At 43.3% G+C, this 18,150-nt stretch overlaps 1 protein-coding gene across 3 annotated transcripts in view; it reads left to right on the top strand.

Annotated features, from left to right (window-relative positions):
* DCLK1 (doublecortin like kinase 1) overlaps positions 1 to 18,150 on the top strand; it is a 157,667-nt gene that overhangs the window by 61,519 nt on the left and 77,998 nt on the right. For 2 of the 3 annotated variants that reach the window (XM_020893392.2, XM_070471800.1), the window contains exon 3: positions 12,096 to 12,190. In XM_020893392.2, the coding sequence (XP_020749051.1) occupies positions 12,096 to 12,190 (95 nt within the window). Of the gene's footprint in view, positions 1 to 10,901; positions 11,146 to 12,095; positions 12,191 to 18,150 lie in introns of those variants that run through there. The other variant, XM_020893408.2, reaches the window with a different exon arrangement.

Here is an 18,150-nt window from a genome sequence, read left to right as displayed (position 1 = left end):
GAATTTCTCATCAATAAATTTCTTTATCTGCACAGGGAAATCATAACAAAGTCTCTCTCCAAATAAGAGTATTTTATACATTCATTCAATTTCAGTAAGCATGGATAAGATTCCGTTTTGCTTTATTTTATTTTCTTAATGTTAAAAGTAGAAGAAAGCTATGTTTACCTATCTTGAATCATCATTGCTGCAGTCCTCCTTAAAAACTTGGAGATTTCAAAATTTTGGCCTCTTAGATCCCTTATAAGAACTTTGAGAATTTTGTTTGTTTTAGAGTTTTATTCCCAGTTAGGTGGATGGCCATTTTTCTTCTTATATAGTGACTGCCTCTGTTTAGAAGCCATAACAAACATAACTGAGTCCCCGGTGGATGCTTATGCTCATCAATTCAAGCATAAACTGATGCACTTTCTTGCCCTCCAGAAGGTTATAGTCTAAGACATTCATTCATTCAATATGCATTGAAACCCGCCAGGGACCAGTGATGTGAGAGATGCAGGAGTGAACATTTAAAAGAAGAAAAAGCTAGGTGCCTTAGTTGATGAGCTTCTACCATGATGGAAGCATTATCTTATATTTCTCAGGCTTAAAACTTACTTTAATGTGACTTTGGAAATCCTCAAGTCTTTTTTATTTATGCTAGTCAAATTTTACTTTTTTATAGTTATATAAAATATTTTATGCAACATATGCAGATAAGGATCAAAGCTGGGGAAGCAAAGAGAATTTTAATCAGCATACTGGTCCAATTTGTCAATTTTTAAAACTTATAGCAAGTACCATCAAAGGCAGATGGCTAGCTATTAATTTTTAGCTGTCTTTTTCCTTTAGTGCAGAGATTTCAGACATATACATTCTATAGAGGATCTTTTCTGCTTTGGCATTCCAAGAGAATTGTTGAAAACAAAATGCAGCAAGCACATCCAGAGGGCTGATGACTCATTCCTTGTGTTTTTAGAATTTTCTATTGCCTATAGAGCTGAATCCCCATTCCATTCTCCTTCCCTGCACTCATCAACTGCTCCCCCCGCCCCCGCCCCCAACCCTGCCCAGCAGGTGAGTATTTCCAAAGATACTCTTTGAAACTTTGAACCGTTATCTTGACACACTATCTGTGGGGGCAGCACCCTATGGCAACTGCTTTAATAAATCCTCACCACTACTGCTTTATGTTAATTAAATATATCCAGGACATCAACTGTGTTCCAGGCATGTATTAGGTTGTAGGGATACAAATGTGATTAAACTGCAATTCTTATCTTCAAGTTGGGAGACAAATATATATGTTACTTACTATAATACGCTGGGCTGGAAGAAGCACAAGCTGGAATCAAGATTGCTAGGAGAAATATCAATAACCTCAGAAATGCAGATGATACCACCCTTATGGCAGAAAGTGAAGAGGAACTAAAAAGCCTCTTGATGAAAGTGAAGGAGGAGAGTGAAAAAGTTGGCTTAAAGCTCAACATTCAGAAAACTAAGATCATGGCATCTGTTCCCATCACTTCATGGCAAATAGATGGGGAAATAGTGGAAACAGTGTCAGACTTTATTTTTTTGAGCTCCAAAATCACTGCGAATTGCAGTGATTGCAGCCATGAAATTAAAAGACGCTTACTCCTTGGAAGGAAAGTTATGACCAACCTAGATAGCATATTAAAAAGCAGAGACATTACTTTGCCAACAAAGGTCCATCTGGTCAAGGCTATGGTTTTTCCAGTGGTCATGTATGGATGTGAGAGTTGGACTGTGAAGAAAGCTGAGTGCCAAAGAATTGATGCTTTTGAACTGTGGTGTTGGAGAAGACTCTTGAGAGTCCCTGGGACTGCAAGGAGGTCCAACCAGTCCATCCTAAAGGAGATCAGTCCTGGGTGTTCATTGGAAGGACTGATGCTGAGGCTGAAACTCCAGTACTTTGGTCACCTCATGTGAAGAGTTGACTCATTGGAAAAGACCGTGATGTTGGGAGGGATTGGGGGCAGGAGGAGAAGGGGACGACAGAGGATGAGATGGCTGGATGGCATCACCAACTCAATGGACATGGGTTTGGGTAGACTCCGGGAGTTTGTGATGGACAGGGAGGCCTAGCGTGCTGCGGTTCATGGGGTCTCAAAGAGTCAGACATGACTGAGCGACTGAACTGAACTGATAATAGTGTAGTAAGTGCCGTAGCGCTACATCTCATTAATAGGGTCAGAGAAAAAGACTTATAAATTGGGACTTGAAGGATCTTGCCAGGATAAGAAGGGCCCAGAGGGCATCATCACCTGAGAAAACAGTGAGAGTTAAGGCACAAAAGCATGGAAACATATGGCACATTTTAGGAGCAGTTGCTAGGCCTGTAGAAATGGATGATAAAATTCTAGGAGAGGGAGAAGATGGTGGTAGCCCAGTTGGTTATGCTGAGATTGCACCATGCATTATGCCACGAGAACAATGTTGTATGTATCAGGGGGTAAAAGGTGACTTTTAGTAAGGCCATGATTAGTTATTTACCTAAATTTATATACAATGGCACAGGGGAGAAAGGATGGCTACACAGAAGGGACCAAGGGCCAGGAAGGCTCTGTGAAGCCACCTGGGAAAAAACTGTTAGGACAGAGTTTAAGCAGTTTTTAATTAAAATGGGGGACAGGACCTCCCTGGTGGTCCAGTGGTTAGGACTTTGCCTTCCAATGTTCAAGGGGTGCAGGTTCGGTCCCTGGTTGGGGAGCTGAGATCCCACATGCCTTGTGGTCACAAAGCAAAACAAAACAGAAGCAATATTGTAACAAATTCAATAAAAGACTTTAAGAATGGTTTACATTAAAAAAATCTTTAATATAATAAAATATGGGAAACTTCAAAAGGGGAATGAAACTAAGAATTTCACCAGATGTGAGGCCAGACAAAGAGAAGGGGATCAGAGATGATTTGCCCAATCATGAGGGATGGGTCCCATTGTAGCCACGTCCATGTGAGCTGCTCCAGAAACATCAGTAGGCAGGTAGGAAGGAATGGTGTGGAAGTCAGATTTGAGCTGTCTGTGTATGTACTGGAGAGACACTGGCATATAGTAGTGATTTAAATAATAGAAGTGTAAAATGCACCTCCCCTCAACCCAAGGAGAGACTGGAACTGCAGGAACGTGTGCAGGTTATAAGGGTACATCAGAGGACATGAGTGAAGTAAGTCAGAAAGAGAAAAGCAAGTACCTTGTATTAATGCATAGAACGCATATATGTGGAATCTAGAAAAATGGTACAGATGAACCTATTTCCAGGGCAGGAGCAGAGACGCAGACTTAGAGAACAGACTCGTGGGCACCAGGCTCGGGGGAGAAGGGAGGGTGGGATGAATTGAGAAAATAGCGTTGACATATATACACTCACACGTGTGAAATAGCTCGCTGTGGGAAGCAGAGGGCGCTCAGCTCGGTGCTCTGTGATGACCTGGGGGGTGGGCGGGGGCGGGAGGGAGGCCTAGAGGGAGGGGATGTATGCACACACAGCTGATGCACGCTGCTACACTGCAGGAACTAACGCAATACTCTAAACCAGTTATCCTTCCATTTAAAAAAAAGGCGAGGGCACAGTGAGTGTGCAGGAATGGAAGTCTAAGGGGGCAGAAAGCTTCAGGATAGAGGAGAGGCCAGAAATGTTAATGTGAGGGCAAACAGAGTTGAGAACTGGAGGGAACTCAGGATTTGGCAGTAAGGACACCACTGGTGACCTGTGGAAAGTCCCTTTCAGCGGCACTGTGTCCCGGGGGTCATTCCGGCACTGCCCCCCGGGGCGGACTCCTGGGCTTTACTCCAAGGGGAGGCCGCCCTGCAGTACCTGGTAGGGTGGAGTCTAAGCACCCAGAGACCCTCACCACACTACTCCTTGGCGGTGCCTTTAATCACCTAGTTCCTTCAGAATGACCAGCCTCTTCTGCGATCCCCACTGACACGTTTTCTTCATTTTAAACCAGCATTCCAGATGATGCTGTCTTATTGTTAAATTCAAGATCTCCTTCCTCTTTCCTTGAAAGCGTCTTTGACTCCTTTTCTCCTCCTCGTCCACCTTCCCTTTGTCACCGGTGTTCTTGGCCCCTGCTTTGCTGTCCTAGGACACCGATTTCTCACAGCTGCAGGAGCAGCTCGCTGGCCCCCTCCCTGCCTCTGACCTCTGCTCCTCACCTCTGTCCTGGCCGCTGATGTAGACGGGTTACGGTTACGTGTGTGTGTGTGTGTGTGTGTGTGTGTGTGTGTGAAGTCGCTTCAGTCGTGTCTGACTCTTTGCAACCCCATGGACTGCAGCCTGCCAGGCTCCTCTGTCCATGGGATTCTCCAGGCAAGAATTCTGGAGTGGGTGCCATGCCCTCTTCCAGGGGATCTTCCTGACCCAGGGATCAAACCTCCACTTGTTATGTCTTCTGCAGAGACGGCTTGGCAGACGGGTTCCTTACCACTGGCACCGCCTGGGAAGCCCGTTGCCATTGCTTACTGTCTGCTAAATCAATTCTGAACTCTTTATTCTAGGATGAAGAACTGTCTTGGGTTGGCCACAGTCTTCCTGTCCAGCTGTACCTCTCACATCTCCTCTGGACTTGCGCTCTAGCCTGGAAACCAATTTAAATTTCCACCAGGAACCCCTGGGGCTCTTCCACCTTTGCCCCTGTCACTTTCTAGAAGCCTTTCCTCTATCACTTCTGGTCAAAAGCACACATGCCCAGTTAGGTCCAGCTGACCTCTCTGAGGGTCTGTCCCTCCTCCCCCATCTTGTGACAGCTGATTTGGCTCTCAGGCTACAGGTGACAGGCTGTGTCACCTGACCAAGTCAGGGCTTCTGAGGGAGGAGTTCTTTAATGCATCCTACAGTGCCTTCAAGTTCATGGTCACTACTGAGTAAATGCTGACTGGATGAGTGAGTTGAGGAACAATGGGATCTTTTCAAGTTGCCTAGATCTCCTGAGGTTCAAGGCCCTATTTGTAAATATTAAAAAATTAATTCACAGAGCCATGTTCCTCTCTCCAACCCCCGTTTCTGTTGACCTCCTGCCTTGCCATTGTCCACAGCAGATAAGACAGTCCTTTTGTCTTTTGGGGGGGGCATGCCCCATGATATGTGGAATCTTAGCCCCCAGTCATGTGGGGTCTTAGTTCCCTGACCAGAGATAGAACCCATGCCCCCTCCAGTGGAAGTGCAGAGTCTTAACCACTGGACCGTCCCAATAAGGTAAAAGTGTTAGTCGCTCAGTCATGTCCAACTCTTTGTGACCTCACAGTCTGTAGCCCACCAGGCTCCTCTGTCCATGGGATTCTCCAGGAAAGAATACTGGAGTGGGTTACCATTCCCTCCTCCAGGGGATCTTCCTAACCCAATAAGATAGTCCCTCTGAATTGGACCTACTGTTCCTGTTTAAGAAAATGCAGACAAATGGAGAAAATCAGGGTTCCAATTCATCTATGAAGTCAGCACCTATGAAGATGAAACGAGGAAAAGCATTTTTCTCAAGAGTTCTCTCACCCATCAGACACTTGTCTGTTTTGTCTTTGCCTAGGTTGACTCCATCTGCTTTTTCCTTTTTTTTTCTTTCTCGATAATGTGGCAGGCAATGGACAAGGGCTGGGAAAACATATTTTAGAGTATCTACAGCCTCCTCCATGATCAGGGAGTGAGGGAAAGTCTAAGGCAAGCAGCCAGATTTCCCGGGAAACCTGCCTGAATCACCACCCCCTGAACACGCAGACAGATAGATGGACTCACAGGCATGCAAACACTTTCCCTCCTCCTGTGCCTGCAAGGGCAGTGGCATAAATATTAACAAATGAGCCACCTTAGTTCAAAAAGAAGATAGAGAAACAGCAAGATAGCTTTTCAGGTCCAAAAGGTTAGTCACCTCGTAATGAGATGGTCTTGCGTGGAAATTGTTCTAACTTTCAGACCAGTTTGAGACATTCAAGCATTTGGTTTTCACTTGCTGTCTGAGCCTTTTACTAATGAAACTGTAAAGGGAAAGAATCATTTAAGTTTACAGAGGGTTTGCTAAACTCAAACACACGAGTTTAAAGTCATTTAAAAGGAGCAATGAATTTGAACAAGTAAGCCAAGTATTTCCTGATTCTGGATTTTTTTTTTTTTTTTTGGTAACTTTTACATTCAATTGTAAGTTTTGGGAGAAGAGGGACCATTAGACAGAGTCAGGCATGTGTAAGTGAACGCTGCATGTACTGAATGGTGGATTACAGAATCCTGAATTCATGGCTCCAATGAGGGAGAGTAGGATCATCGATCTTTGATAATGGAGAGGTGAGGTCGGATCTTTCATGAGGAGTCATGGTCTGTGTCCAGTTCAGGCTGCTGTGTCCTTGTTAGGCTTGGGTGCCCCCAAGAGGGGATGGACTGGAGATGGTAGAAGTCAGCCCCATAGATTTCTTCTACAGCTCTTTGATGGTTAGTTATGAAATTGATCATCGCAGAATATGAGAATAATCCAACCTTGAGTTAAGCACTTCTCATTCAGGAGGTAAAAATCAGAACAAAGCATATAGCATTTAAAATGTGCCCAGACAGATGTGAGCAAAGGGACCCAGAGCTGGATCTAAGGCAGAGGATCTGATGGGTCCTTTAGTAATTCAGATATTCAGTTCAGTTCAGTCGCTCAGTCGTGTCCGACTCTTTGTGACCCATGAATCGCAGCACACCAGGCCTCCCTGTCCATCACCAACTTCCCGAGTTTACTCAAAACTCTTGCCATCGGGTCGGTGATGCCATCCAGCCATCTCATCCTCTGTCGTCCCCTTCTCCTCCTGCCCCCAATCCCTCCCAGCATCAGGGTCTTTTCCAACGAGTCAACTCTTCACATGAGGTGGCCAAAGTATTGGAGTTTCAGCATCAGCATCAGTCCTTCCAATGAACACCCAGGACTGATCTCCTTTAGGAATGGACTGGTTGGATCTCCTTGCAGTCCAAGGGACTCTCAAGAGTCTTCTCCAACACCACAGTTCAAAAGCATCAATTCTTTGGTACTCAGCTTTCCTCACAGTCCAACTCTCACATCCATACATGACCACTGGAAAAACCATAGCCTTGACTAGACGGACCTTTGTTGACAAAGTAATGTCTCTGCTTTTTAATATGCTATCTAGGTTAGTGACTTCCAACTGAGATAACTGATTGTTGGCCCTGCTTGGCCATTTAGAAACAATCATATGAAGTTGGATTTTTCCTATTCGAAATAATGAATGGTTTAATAAAGGCCTCTGTAATACCATTTGTTAGTTGAATTTTAATGAGTTCTGTTAAATAAATGAAAAAACCCTTTTTTTTTATTGGCACTCAGGGATTTCTGGTAGTACAGGATTAAAAAACAATAGGTCTCAATACATGTGTCAACTTTACTTATGAGACAAAATTACTTATCCTAGCAGGATGAGGAGTATGATGTTTTCTGGAGGTCAAGAACCAATTTAAGAAGTTGATGGTGCTTTTTAAGTGGCCAAGAGGAAGAATCTCTACAGAACTCTGACCTTAACAGTACAGGTCGATCCCAACTTACAAGCAGATTGTGTTCCAAAAATGTTTCACTGTCAATGACTTGTTTGGCACTTGAACTTCATTTCTCCTGAGAGATGGCAAGATAAGTAGAAGCTGTGAGTCCAGTGGCTATAAATAAAGGAGGCAGATTCGAGTGCCCCAGTGAGAGAGAAGTCTATACATTCTCAGCTCCGCAGACAGGAAGCAATAGACCTGGACGTGTTCTGATGAGCTGGCCACTCATGGGAAAAGTATGCAGTTCTTTGAGTAGAACATGAATGAGACTCATTTCTAGCTCTCCCACCTTTCATCTACTTGTCTTTCCACAGGTTACCTCTCTGAACCTCAGTTTCCTCATATCACACTGCAAAAATGACACCAATTTGCAATACAAATTTTTTTCTTTTTTTATGCCAGCCATGTATATCAAGATACATACAATGATGCTTGTCCTTCACTATCTCCCGAAGTTTGCTCAAATTCATGTACATTGAGTTGGTGATGCTATCTAACCATCTCATCCTCTGCCACTGCCTTCTCCTCCTGCCCTCAACCTTTCCCAGCATCAGGGTCTTTTCTGGTGAGTCAGCTCTTCGCATCAGGTGGCCAAAGTATTGGAGCTTCAGCTTCAGCCTCAGTCCCTCCAGTGAATGTTCAGGGCTGATTTCCTTTAGGATGAACTGGTTTGATCTTCTTGCTGTCCAAGGGACTCTCAAGAGTCTTCTCCAGCCCCACAGTTCAAAAACATCAATTCTTTGGCACTCAGCCTTCTTTCTGGTCCAGCTCTCACATCTGTACATGACTACTGGAAAAACAAATAGCTTTGACTAATATGGACCTTTGTCAGCAAAGTGATGTCTCTGCTTTTTAATATGCTGGCTAGGTTTGTCATAGCTTTTCTTCCAAGGAGCGTCTTTTAATTTCATGACTGCAGTCGCTATCGGCAGTGATTTGGAAGCCCAAGAAAATAAAATCTGTCACTGCTTCCACTTGTTCCCTTTCTATTTGCCGCGAAGTGATGGATCAGATACCTTGATCTTTGTTTTTTTTTCATGTTGAGTCTTAAGTCTCTTCCCTGGTGGCTCAGAAAATAAAAAATCCGCCTGCAGACTGGAGACCTGGGTTCGATGCCTGAGTTGGGAAGATCCCCTGGAGACGTGAATGGCTACCCACTCCAGGAAACTTGCCTGGAGAATTCCATGGACAGAGGAGCCTGGCGGGCTAAGTCCATGGGGTCACAAAGAGTTGGACATGACTGAGGGACTTTCACTTTAATCTTCTAGCCTTAATCCTTTTCACCAATTGATTACCATGTCCTATAGTTTTTACTTTTTAAATCTCTCTAAAATGTTTCTATTTCCCTCCACCTCCACTGCACTACCCAAGATAGAGCCACCCCATCTCTTTGACCACAAGACCCTTAAATGTGCCCCAGTCTCTCCCACTTGGAACTTTTGACTAAGGGATGTCCTGTTCCTGTTCCTGTTCTCCTCTCATCCATTCTTGACAGCTTAAGAGCTCTTCAGAACTTTTTAAAATGCAGGTCTGATCCCCTGGGTTCCAGCTTAAAATCATTCAATAGCTTCTCATGGTGCTTTGGATAAAAACCAGACTCCTTAACTTGAATTTCGAAACCCTGCATTATGTGACCCCTGCCGCCTCCTCCATCCTCATTCATAAGCACTTGCTGCTATGCTCACCTGTTGGGGTCCCTTCAAGTGCCACGCTTGCTCCCTCCTCCATGTCCAGCCATGAAACAGGTGGTCCTCTTGCCTTGGAGCGCTTACCTTACTTACCTGGCCAACTGCTACTAATACTTAGGATCTGACTTCACTACATGCTACCCTGTCTGTATAGGGTGTAGGCTAGTGTTGACCCCATAGGTGATTGGGGGTCAAGAGCAACCCCCAGTGCTCCCCCTCTCAGAATGCTTGGTTGTGATTTCGAGTTGAGTTGTGTAGTTTTCCTTCAGATTAGAAGGCTGGTGTTGTAGGGAAGGTGGGGGTAAAGAGTACACAGATTTCAGCTCCACCCTGTATTCACTGGTCACGTTATCATCTTTATGCTGCTTGCCTCACAGAGTTACCCTGAGAGTTCAGTGAGATAACACTGTGTGTGTGTGCACACACGCGCAAATAGACAGTAGGTGCATGCATGCTCAGCTGCTCAGCGATGTCCAGCTCCTTGTGACCGCATGGACTATAGCCGGGTGGGCTCCTCCATCCCTGAGATTTCCCAGGCAAGAATATTGGAATGGGTTGCTGTGCCCTCCTCCAGGGGATCTTCCTGACCCAGAGATGGAATCCGGGTCTCCTACATTGGCAGGTGGATTCTTGACCACTGAGCCACCTGGGAAGCCCTGTATATACATATATGTGTATATATATAAAAGGTTTAAGTGTATTAACTAGTCCATGGAAAATAAGTCTTCGATAAGCTGAGATGCATGCATAGTGAGTATTTAGTAGATGCAGACTTTTTGTTGTTGTTTTGTTTTGCTGTTTTAAGCTGACTATTCCTAAATCAGTTTTACTGGGCATGCACTTTATCTTTTTTTTTTTTTTTTTTTTAATGTTCCACTGGCTAAGATTAGAGTCCCAAAAGTAAAAAATGTGAGTACTGTGTTTGCTTTCCCATTTGCTCATTTTTTCCCCAATCTGCGTAGGGGTGATGTAAAGATGTAAAGTGATGTAGAATGTGGGCAAAGATGATATTCCCAGAGCCTGTTTGCCAGTCAACCCTAGGGGATCTCCTGCCTTATTAGCTGTACATTCTGCCTCTGCCCAGAGTTCCCGAGTCCTTGCCTGTTTCAGACCCCTTCCTGTTAGAGTCACTGGCTGGGCAGGGCCGTGCCGGGAGGCCTAGGCAGCAGGCCCATTCAACAAAGACAGGACCAGAGAAGGCACGCAAATCAAAGCATTCTCAGGGCTTCCTACTTCAATCTGTTTAAAAAAAAAAATGTGTGTGGTTGCGTGTGTTTTCGATGGAGTCACCAAATAAATTTCAAAGGCAAAACAGAAATTAGTACCGCATGAGCTCTGTGACATTTGTTAAAGGTCTTTGGAGAAGATGACAAAACAGGGAACTTCCCACATCCATGGGCCCTGAGGTTTGGTGCAAACATTGTGTGTGAAAAATCAATAAACATGTACCTCGCCACTGAATTTTCTGAGAGTGGACTTATTACCCCTGTTCCCGGAGAGTCACCAGGCTTCGGAAGAGGTCTTGTCATTTTGATTTTCATATGAATCACTGGGTCTCTTGCCCCCAGAGGCACTTGGCTGTGATTCAGTGTGGAACACGCTGAAAGGACTCGGCTTCTGGGAGTCCGTGGTGTGGTGGGGGTTGTGGTGGTTCCGCGTTGGCATGAGGCTTAATCGACACCTTTGATGTAGCCTAAGACAGAACCCGCACCACCCACTGCTGCCTGGAAGACGTCAGCCTTACGCAGGAAAGGCATCTGCTGATGAATCCTGCATCTCATTCAGCCTGCTCTGGGAGCAGCCTTAGCCATCCTTAACTAATCCAGCCGCTTCCCTCCTCCTCCCTCCGCGGTGCTGGGTTTAGTGCTGAGAAGGGATTTCGCCTCTTGCTCTGGTCAGGTTAGACACTGAGACTGTGTCCATGTTAGAACTCATAGAAGGTAAGTTAAATGCATGATCGCTCTCTCCCTCATGGAAAAATGTTTATGTTGAACCCTGGAGAATATGTGTGTCTCACTGCTAACCCTACTTCCTTGGCTGTGGATGTAAAACATCTAACAAAAGAAAAGTTGACATTTTTACAGGCAGAATAGTGGCGACTCGATACATCTTTGTAGACTCAGGTCTTTAAGTGTTTTATCAGTTCTTAGAGGGACTGTTACAAAGAGAAAAGGATGACTTACTTGAGTTCTGTGACTTTGATTCAGTCTAGGGATAATGTGTAGCAGTCTTGAGAGACAGGTTGATTCTGGTGATTTAAACCTATTTAAAAGAAAAAAAAACAGTTTTATCTTCAACAGCAGGACAAACTAACTGTGAGGAGTTTCTGAGTCTTTGTGCCAATTACTTCGTCCTGCTGGAGGCAAGTCCTTCCAAGTTAGGCTGAGGGATGTACAGGGCACAAGTGGATGCAGGAACTTAACTAGACTTGAGTGCTTAACTCTTAAAAAGACAGCATTCTGCTTTCACATGTCACTGGGAATATCGCTTATGAGCTGTGCTAATACTTACTCCCACTGGCTTGTACTAGGAAGCTAAACTAAAGAATTAAGCATGAATTCCATTGAAAAATGTCTCAGAACCACATGCCTAAGATCTCTGTGGGCACAGTTAAAAGCATCATTAATAAATCATCAGAAAAGCTGTGCAAAGTACATTTTTTTTCCTATGTAACCTGCTGCTATATTTAACACAGAATTCACAAAACAAGTGAATTTCTGAAGAAGGTTTCTCCCTGAAGCTAGTGTTCAGGACTGTAGATAAAAAGGTGTCTGGAATTTTAGCAAATGTCCCTCTTTAATTGTTTGTTGCTCTGTGAAGCTGAGTTGTCAGGAGAATTCTTTAATAAGCCTTTTTTTTTTTTTCTCTCTGTGATTCTCTGTGCTTCCAGTTAATGGAACCCCGGGTAGTCAGCTCTCTACTCCGCGCTCGGGCAAGTCTCCTAGCCCATCACCCACCAGCCCCGGAAGCCTGCGGAAGCAGAGGGTAAGAGAATAAGCGAACTCCTTGTTTAAGACCTGTCCATGTCTTGGTGCAGATGGCATGGTGCCAGCAAACAGCCCTCTCGAGTTGGGGCTGCTTATCACTAAGGAAGAACCAGGTGAGGGCAGGAGGTGACCGACAGTGGGTCACTGGTTTTGGCTCTGGTTTCTCTTAGCTAGGACTTGGGACCTTAAGTTTCCTGGTAAAACTTGTCCTGATCTTCATTCCAAGAAGAATAGACAGTTGCTGCTTCACTTTTAAACACCTTTCTCTTTTTGTCTAGAATGCACAAAGATTTTAATGGCACTGGTTTGTAAACTTCCTGGACTATCAGGATTTTCACTGGAGGCCTCATCGCTGGTCACCAGCCTTCCTTAAGAAGGGAAAGTGCCTGGTTGGGAGAGGTGGGCGGGCCCTGGAGGGACTTGCTTTATGGCAGAGGATGGTGATCCAGAGTCGCTGAGGGTCTGTGCTGTATGTGTGATGGGTACGTGTGACCTGTGTTTTTGTGAATGAAACCCACACCAAGCACCTTATCTTTCATCACGACCTGCACGTTTCTTGTAGCTTCTTGTGTCATAATGGAGATGTTGATTGAGTTTGGAGATCAGAGTCAAAAGCTACCAGAAATGGTGTTAGTTTCTCCATTGCTAAGGGAGAGGCTAGGGGTTAGCTCTTCTTTCTGGATGGGAGAGCTGCTATTTGGATCCGCTCACAACCTGATTTATCCTTTCCAGTAGGATCGAGGCAAGAATAAAAGTAGTGGGATGGGGAGGAGGCAGATGGTACAGTGGAGGCAACAGGGGACCTTTCAGAGTCCTGATTTTACAGGCAAGGTGGGGAGGGATGTGTGCTCGTAGAAACTCTGAGGATGCTGTTCCCTGAATATTTTAATAGGTGAGGCTCCTTGACAACTTTTGAACTCAAACCTGGATTCTTGAATTTGATCTCTTGTCGTGTGTGCTTTAAAATGAGACTTCTATGTTCCATACATTTACACCGCCTCCAAGAGGGAAGGACCCCTTTGCAAGCCTCCTGCTAAGGTTGTGTTCACACACCCTCTAAAGTGGCAGGCAGGGGACTTGAGTCAACCCCTAATCCATTTGGAGCCTGGCCCGCCAACACAGCAGGTTGTATCATCCTGCTCCACTGAACCTCCGAATAGCAGGTCGAGCTTGTTTAGATGATCCAGTGAGGCCTGGAGCTGGGCACCAGTTCCTCTACTAAATGGCTGTGTTATCATAGGTAAGTCTGCGGTCCTCTCCAGGCCCCAGTCAAAAAACAAAAGACTCTTTCCAGATAGAAAACACTATCATTCTACTCTACTTCAGTCTGAGTGCTATACCTGTGCTTTCTTCTTGGTCACAATATAATTTGGCATTTTAAAGTATAGAAATCATTAGTGACCTGCTAGAAGAAGAAAGTCCAGATTCATTTAATCTCTCAGATGTCTATGGTTGAGTGGAGGAAGGGGTAATGAGTGGTTCTTTTCTCATAAATGTTACCCAGCGAGGCCCCCATCTATAGGGGCAGGCCTTTAGAAATAGGACAGGGACTTACTTCCCTGGTGGTGCAGTGGTTAAGACTCCATGCACCCAATGCAGGGAGCATGGGTTCGATGCCTGGCTGGGGAACTAAGATCCTGTATGCCCCACAGCAAGGCCAAAAAATAAAACAAAAGTAAACTTCTAATTTAGAAAACAATAGGTCAGCTGGGGCCCTCTTGCATAGGACAGTTTCTCATTTGAAGTGCATACCCTGGAGAGTACACCTGGCATTGAAATCTCTCGTCATCTTCTGGATTAATTACATTAGATTCAGGATTCAGCTCATGCTTAGTTGTCGAGGTTAGTGTGTTCGATTAGAGTGTTTGAGACTCCCTGCCAGCAACCTGAGCGTCTCTCCTGCTGGCTATATGGAGGAGACTTCCATCTTGGGGACATAAAACGCTTGGCACAGCTGTCCATTTGTTGGCAAATGAGGTTAGAATGTGCTGCTTCTTCTCTCTGTATTCCCTACTTCGCTATGACTCTGTCCAACTGAGGCAGAAAATTTCCATCCAACTCCTAGCAGCTGTGTGGCCAGTGGCTTATGTAATTAACACTGCCAGCGCTTGGGAAGTAATTATAAGGGATGGTCCTCTTAGAGAGTCTTAATTTTGTCATTTAAGCTACCAGTGCCAGCCCCATACTTGAGAGGGAAAAAACAGTCCTGCCTGTTTTAAGGAGACAAAGGTTTATCATCCTCTGAAAACAGTTATTAAACACATGTTGTGAGCAGAGCATGAGATAGTTTAGAGATGGTTCAGTTTCCAGGCTTTTGAATTTAGGCCATAAATGAACATCCTCCATCCATGTACCATGTCAACGAGTGGAAACATTCCCAGCTGCTTTAGTGAGAGGAGCTTTCATCTTGGTGTGGCGGCAACTACATCAAATAATCCCTCCCAGTTAAAATGAGCCTAGAATATCCCTAAAAACTGATCCTGTTTCAAATTTGGTTAATATTCTTCTCAAATGGTTGGCTGTACTCCTATGCAGGAAATACTGAAATAAGTGAAAGATGGCAAGTGCTAAAAGAAGACACTTCAAAGAATAAATATAACTCTTTTTATTGCAAATTGGAAAACAGTAGCTACTTTTATTTTTCCTTCTGTGTTGCCTAGCAACATGGCCAGGAAAATGAGTTGGCTGCTTCTCTCCCCAACACACACACACACACACACACTCTCACACACACACACACACACACACACACACACACACACACTCACACACTTACATTCACACACACTCACACTTCCTACCTCATTTTGAAACACAGGAATGTAAGTTGCTTTTTTTTTTTAAGGATTATTGAGACATTTGACTGCTTTTTCACAAATAAAATCTATATTTTTATTTATATCATTTATGATGGTTTAATCAGCTTTTTTCCCTTCATTTAAAATTATATTTTGTTACCTCCTTCCATACTTTAGAATAGTCCTATACAATAGGAATATGCACACCAGATACTTTTCTTCATGAAAACCCCAGTAGCCGTGTACCAAGTAACTGTCCTATTTTTCCTAAACACTGTCATTTAAATTGCTGTCTAGAAGCGTTTGGTCACAGAAGCAGATCCTGGAGAATCTCTTCTATCCATGAACTTTTCTGGGGTCTCATTCCTTAATATATCAGGAAGAAACGTGTTGCATTGTGTGGGTCGAATGAAGCTCCCCATTATACTCCCACATGGCTGACTTTTGTAGATTATCTGATCCGTCAGATGATGTGAGGAGTGGGTGGTTCAAATTAGAAAGGAAGCCAGGATTCTAGACACTCTCTGCAGATCTGAGCTGGTTGCCTGGCGACCAGCAGAAGGATCTTGCAGCAGGAGGAGGCAGAGGGAAGAAGAGGGGAGGTGATGGGTGAGCCTTTAGGTAACCAGGGAGAACTTGAGAAGGGAGCGAGGAGGTCAGGTTCGCATTCTTTCTGTCTTCCAAACATATTGTTTTGGAAACGCAGTGTTTATTGGGTGTATGCGGTACACAAATGCAACCCTTGGGTTGCTGCTGTGGGACCGGAATTTGCTGAATGCCCGCTGGGGCACCTAATAAATTACTGTGTGAGGTAAGCGTGTTCCTCTTCTTCCCAGAATGGGATGGAAGTGTTTGAGGAAGAACTGCCTTGACACACAGTAGCAGGTTGGCACTCAGGTGCTGTAGAACTCGACACAGAGGAAGGCGAAAGCTCACGAGCAGCTCCAGCCAAGAAGGCAAAATAGCATCCTTTTCATCTGTCTAGATGGCTTCTCAGTTATGATCTTTCCTCTTAGCCAAACGTGGTGACTTTAGAAGGTCTAACGACATTAGAAACCAAGGATGCCCATTTGGTGTTGCTCCACTCCTAAGAGAACCACAGGGCACCTAAGAAACCCAAGTAAACAAGTCTGTACCGCCCTTCGTCTTACAGGACCTGTATCGCCCCCTCTCTTCGGATGATTTGGATTCAGTAGGAGACTCAGTGTAAAAGAGACCATGGAGCAGTGTGTATGGTTTGTGGTTGGGTGAAGGTTTCACGTTTCCTAAGCAAAAGTCTAACAGCGAAATACACAAAAGAGTTTTGCATACCATGAAGTGATAAACCCCAAATCATATAAAAGGAAATATCCAGGCATTTCATATTAATCCTTGAAGGGGATTATTTTTTTTTCCTATTGAGGAGATTTGATTAATTTGATTGAGGAGATTGAACACAAATGGTCTCAATTGGTGAGGTTTTTGTGCCAGACCTGGCTCTAGATGAATTTCATATATGGGCCTGACCTTAGTGTCAGAACACACTAATGGTGTAGCAAGACAGAGTCATAATTTCTGTAGATGGGGTTTTCTTTTTAATCAGAAGTAGACATGTAGATACAATTTTTCTGTACCTTTCTGGTGCAGGTTTTCTAGTCAAGTAGATTAAAATGGCACTAAGCAGACATTTTCTCCTGAAGTTACATAGTCTTCTTAAAATTTGGATTGCTGATTTTTAAAGTACTTTTATTGCAAATTAATGAAAGTATTCAATTAGAGTTCTTTTTCTTCCTAGACAATATTCAGAGCTACTTATCATACTCCCCATATGTGAATTAACATATGAGGAAAAACAGTCATGTGAAATATACAACTCATGAAGACTTACATGAAGCACTAGGAACTTAATTTTTGTTGTTAAAAGTAAATTTTACTCTTTATACTTATCTTTCATTGAAGACAGCATAAGCATAGATTAAACATGAAGAACTTGTTTAATGGCATTACTGTAAATTATATAATTCCTCCTTAAAATCATGTATGCAATTTTTCACACGTATAAAGGCTGAAGTTAGGAAACTTTTTTTTTTTTAAACATACAGACCTAAAAAAAAAATGTGTTTGGACTTCTTCCAAAAAACCAATTTGAAAAGCAAAAATTCTTTTAAACAGTACTATATAAATCAGGTCTCAAATAGCCAGATCTCTATTCTGATACATTCTGGATCTTACTGGTGTTTTGGAAATTTTCATATGCAAAACTCCTTTGTGTTAAACTAAGTCTGTGATTATAACCCATTGTTAAGCATTAACCTACTAATTCTGCTTTCCTAGTCCTCTATTTAAAAATTATAGTCAGCTTTGCTTAAACATAAAACAATTATTTTTAAAGCTGAATGTTAAGAATGAATTTAATGTGTATGGTCTGTTGTATTTAAGCCATGCCCTAGTGATCATTTAGTTTTACTAGTTCAGACACTAACGATTTAAGACTTGTGTAGCATGGTTTTGCTATTTCACAGGCTTGACATATCTCAGTAGGTGATAAATTCACAATGAATGATGCCATTTGGAGGTTTGTACTTGTTTTTTTCCCCAAAATTTTACTTGAAAATTGAATTTAAAAACAAAATGTTTGATTCAAGATGGAGAGAAATTCAGTTGTCATATAATGCTTTAAATGTTATCAATTTATCTCCTTGATAAATTGCTCAACTATCAAATTTTACCATCTGGTTTATAGTTACATATGCTACCATCTGACTTTCCAAGTGAATAATATATTCCAACCATAAGAAGGATAATATTTTTTAAAAAGTCCAGGCAACCTAACAGCATTTGAAAATTTAGCCATATAATAATTAGTGCCTTATTATCCTGTCTGTTGGAGAGAAAGACACTTCTCTGGCAGGTTATTTGAGAACCACAAGCTGAACCATTCCATCTTGAAAGAGCAGTTCATAATAATACCTGTTCCAGACTTCAGGTTTTAAAACTGTTTCCAATAGAAATTGTGAACAGAGACTCCTGCTGAGATCAAAAGACTGCTTTGTTTTAGCTGAAACAGTAAACATCTGTGAGGTTGCCTGGGCTGGTGTCTGTTCTAGTTATGTCTTCGTAAAATGCATTAGTTAATACAGTTGAGTCCATAAAAGATTAGTATGTATTTGACTGAACTGTC

This window comes from Odocoileus virginianus, chromosome 8, assembly GCF_023699985.2.
Source record: "Odocoileus virginianus isolate 20LAN1187 ecotype Illinois chromosome 8, Ovbor_1.2, whole genome shotgun sequence".
NCBI classification, from domain to species: Eukaryota; Metazoa; Chordata; class Mammalia; order Artiodactyla; family Cervidae; genus Odocoileus; species Odocoileus virginianus.
The sequence above is the reverse complement of the archived record's forward strand: the minus strand, read 5'-3'. Positions and strand labels throughout refer to the sequence as shown.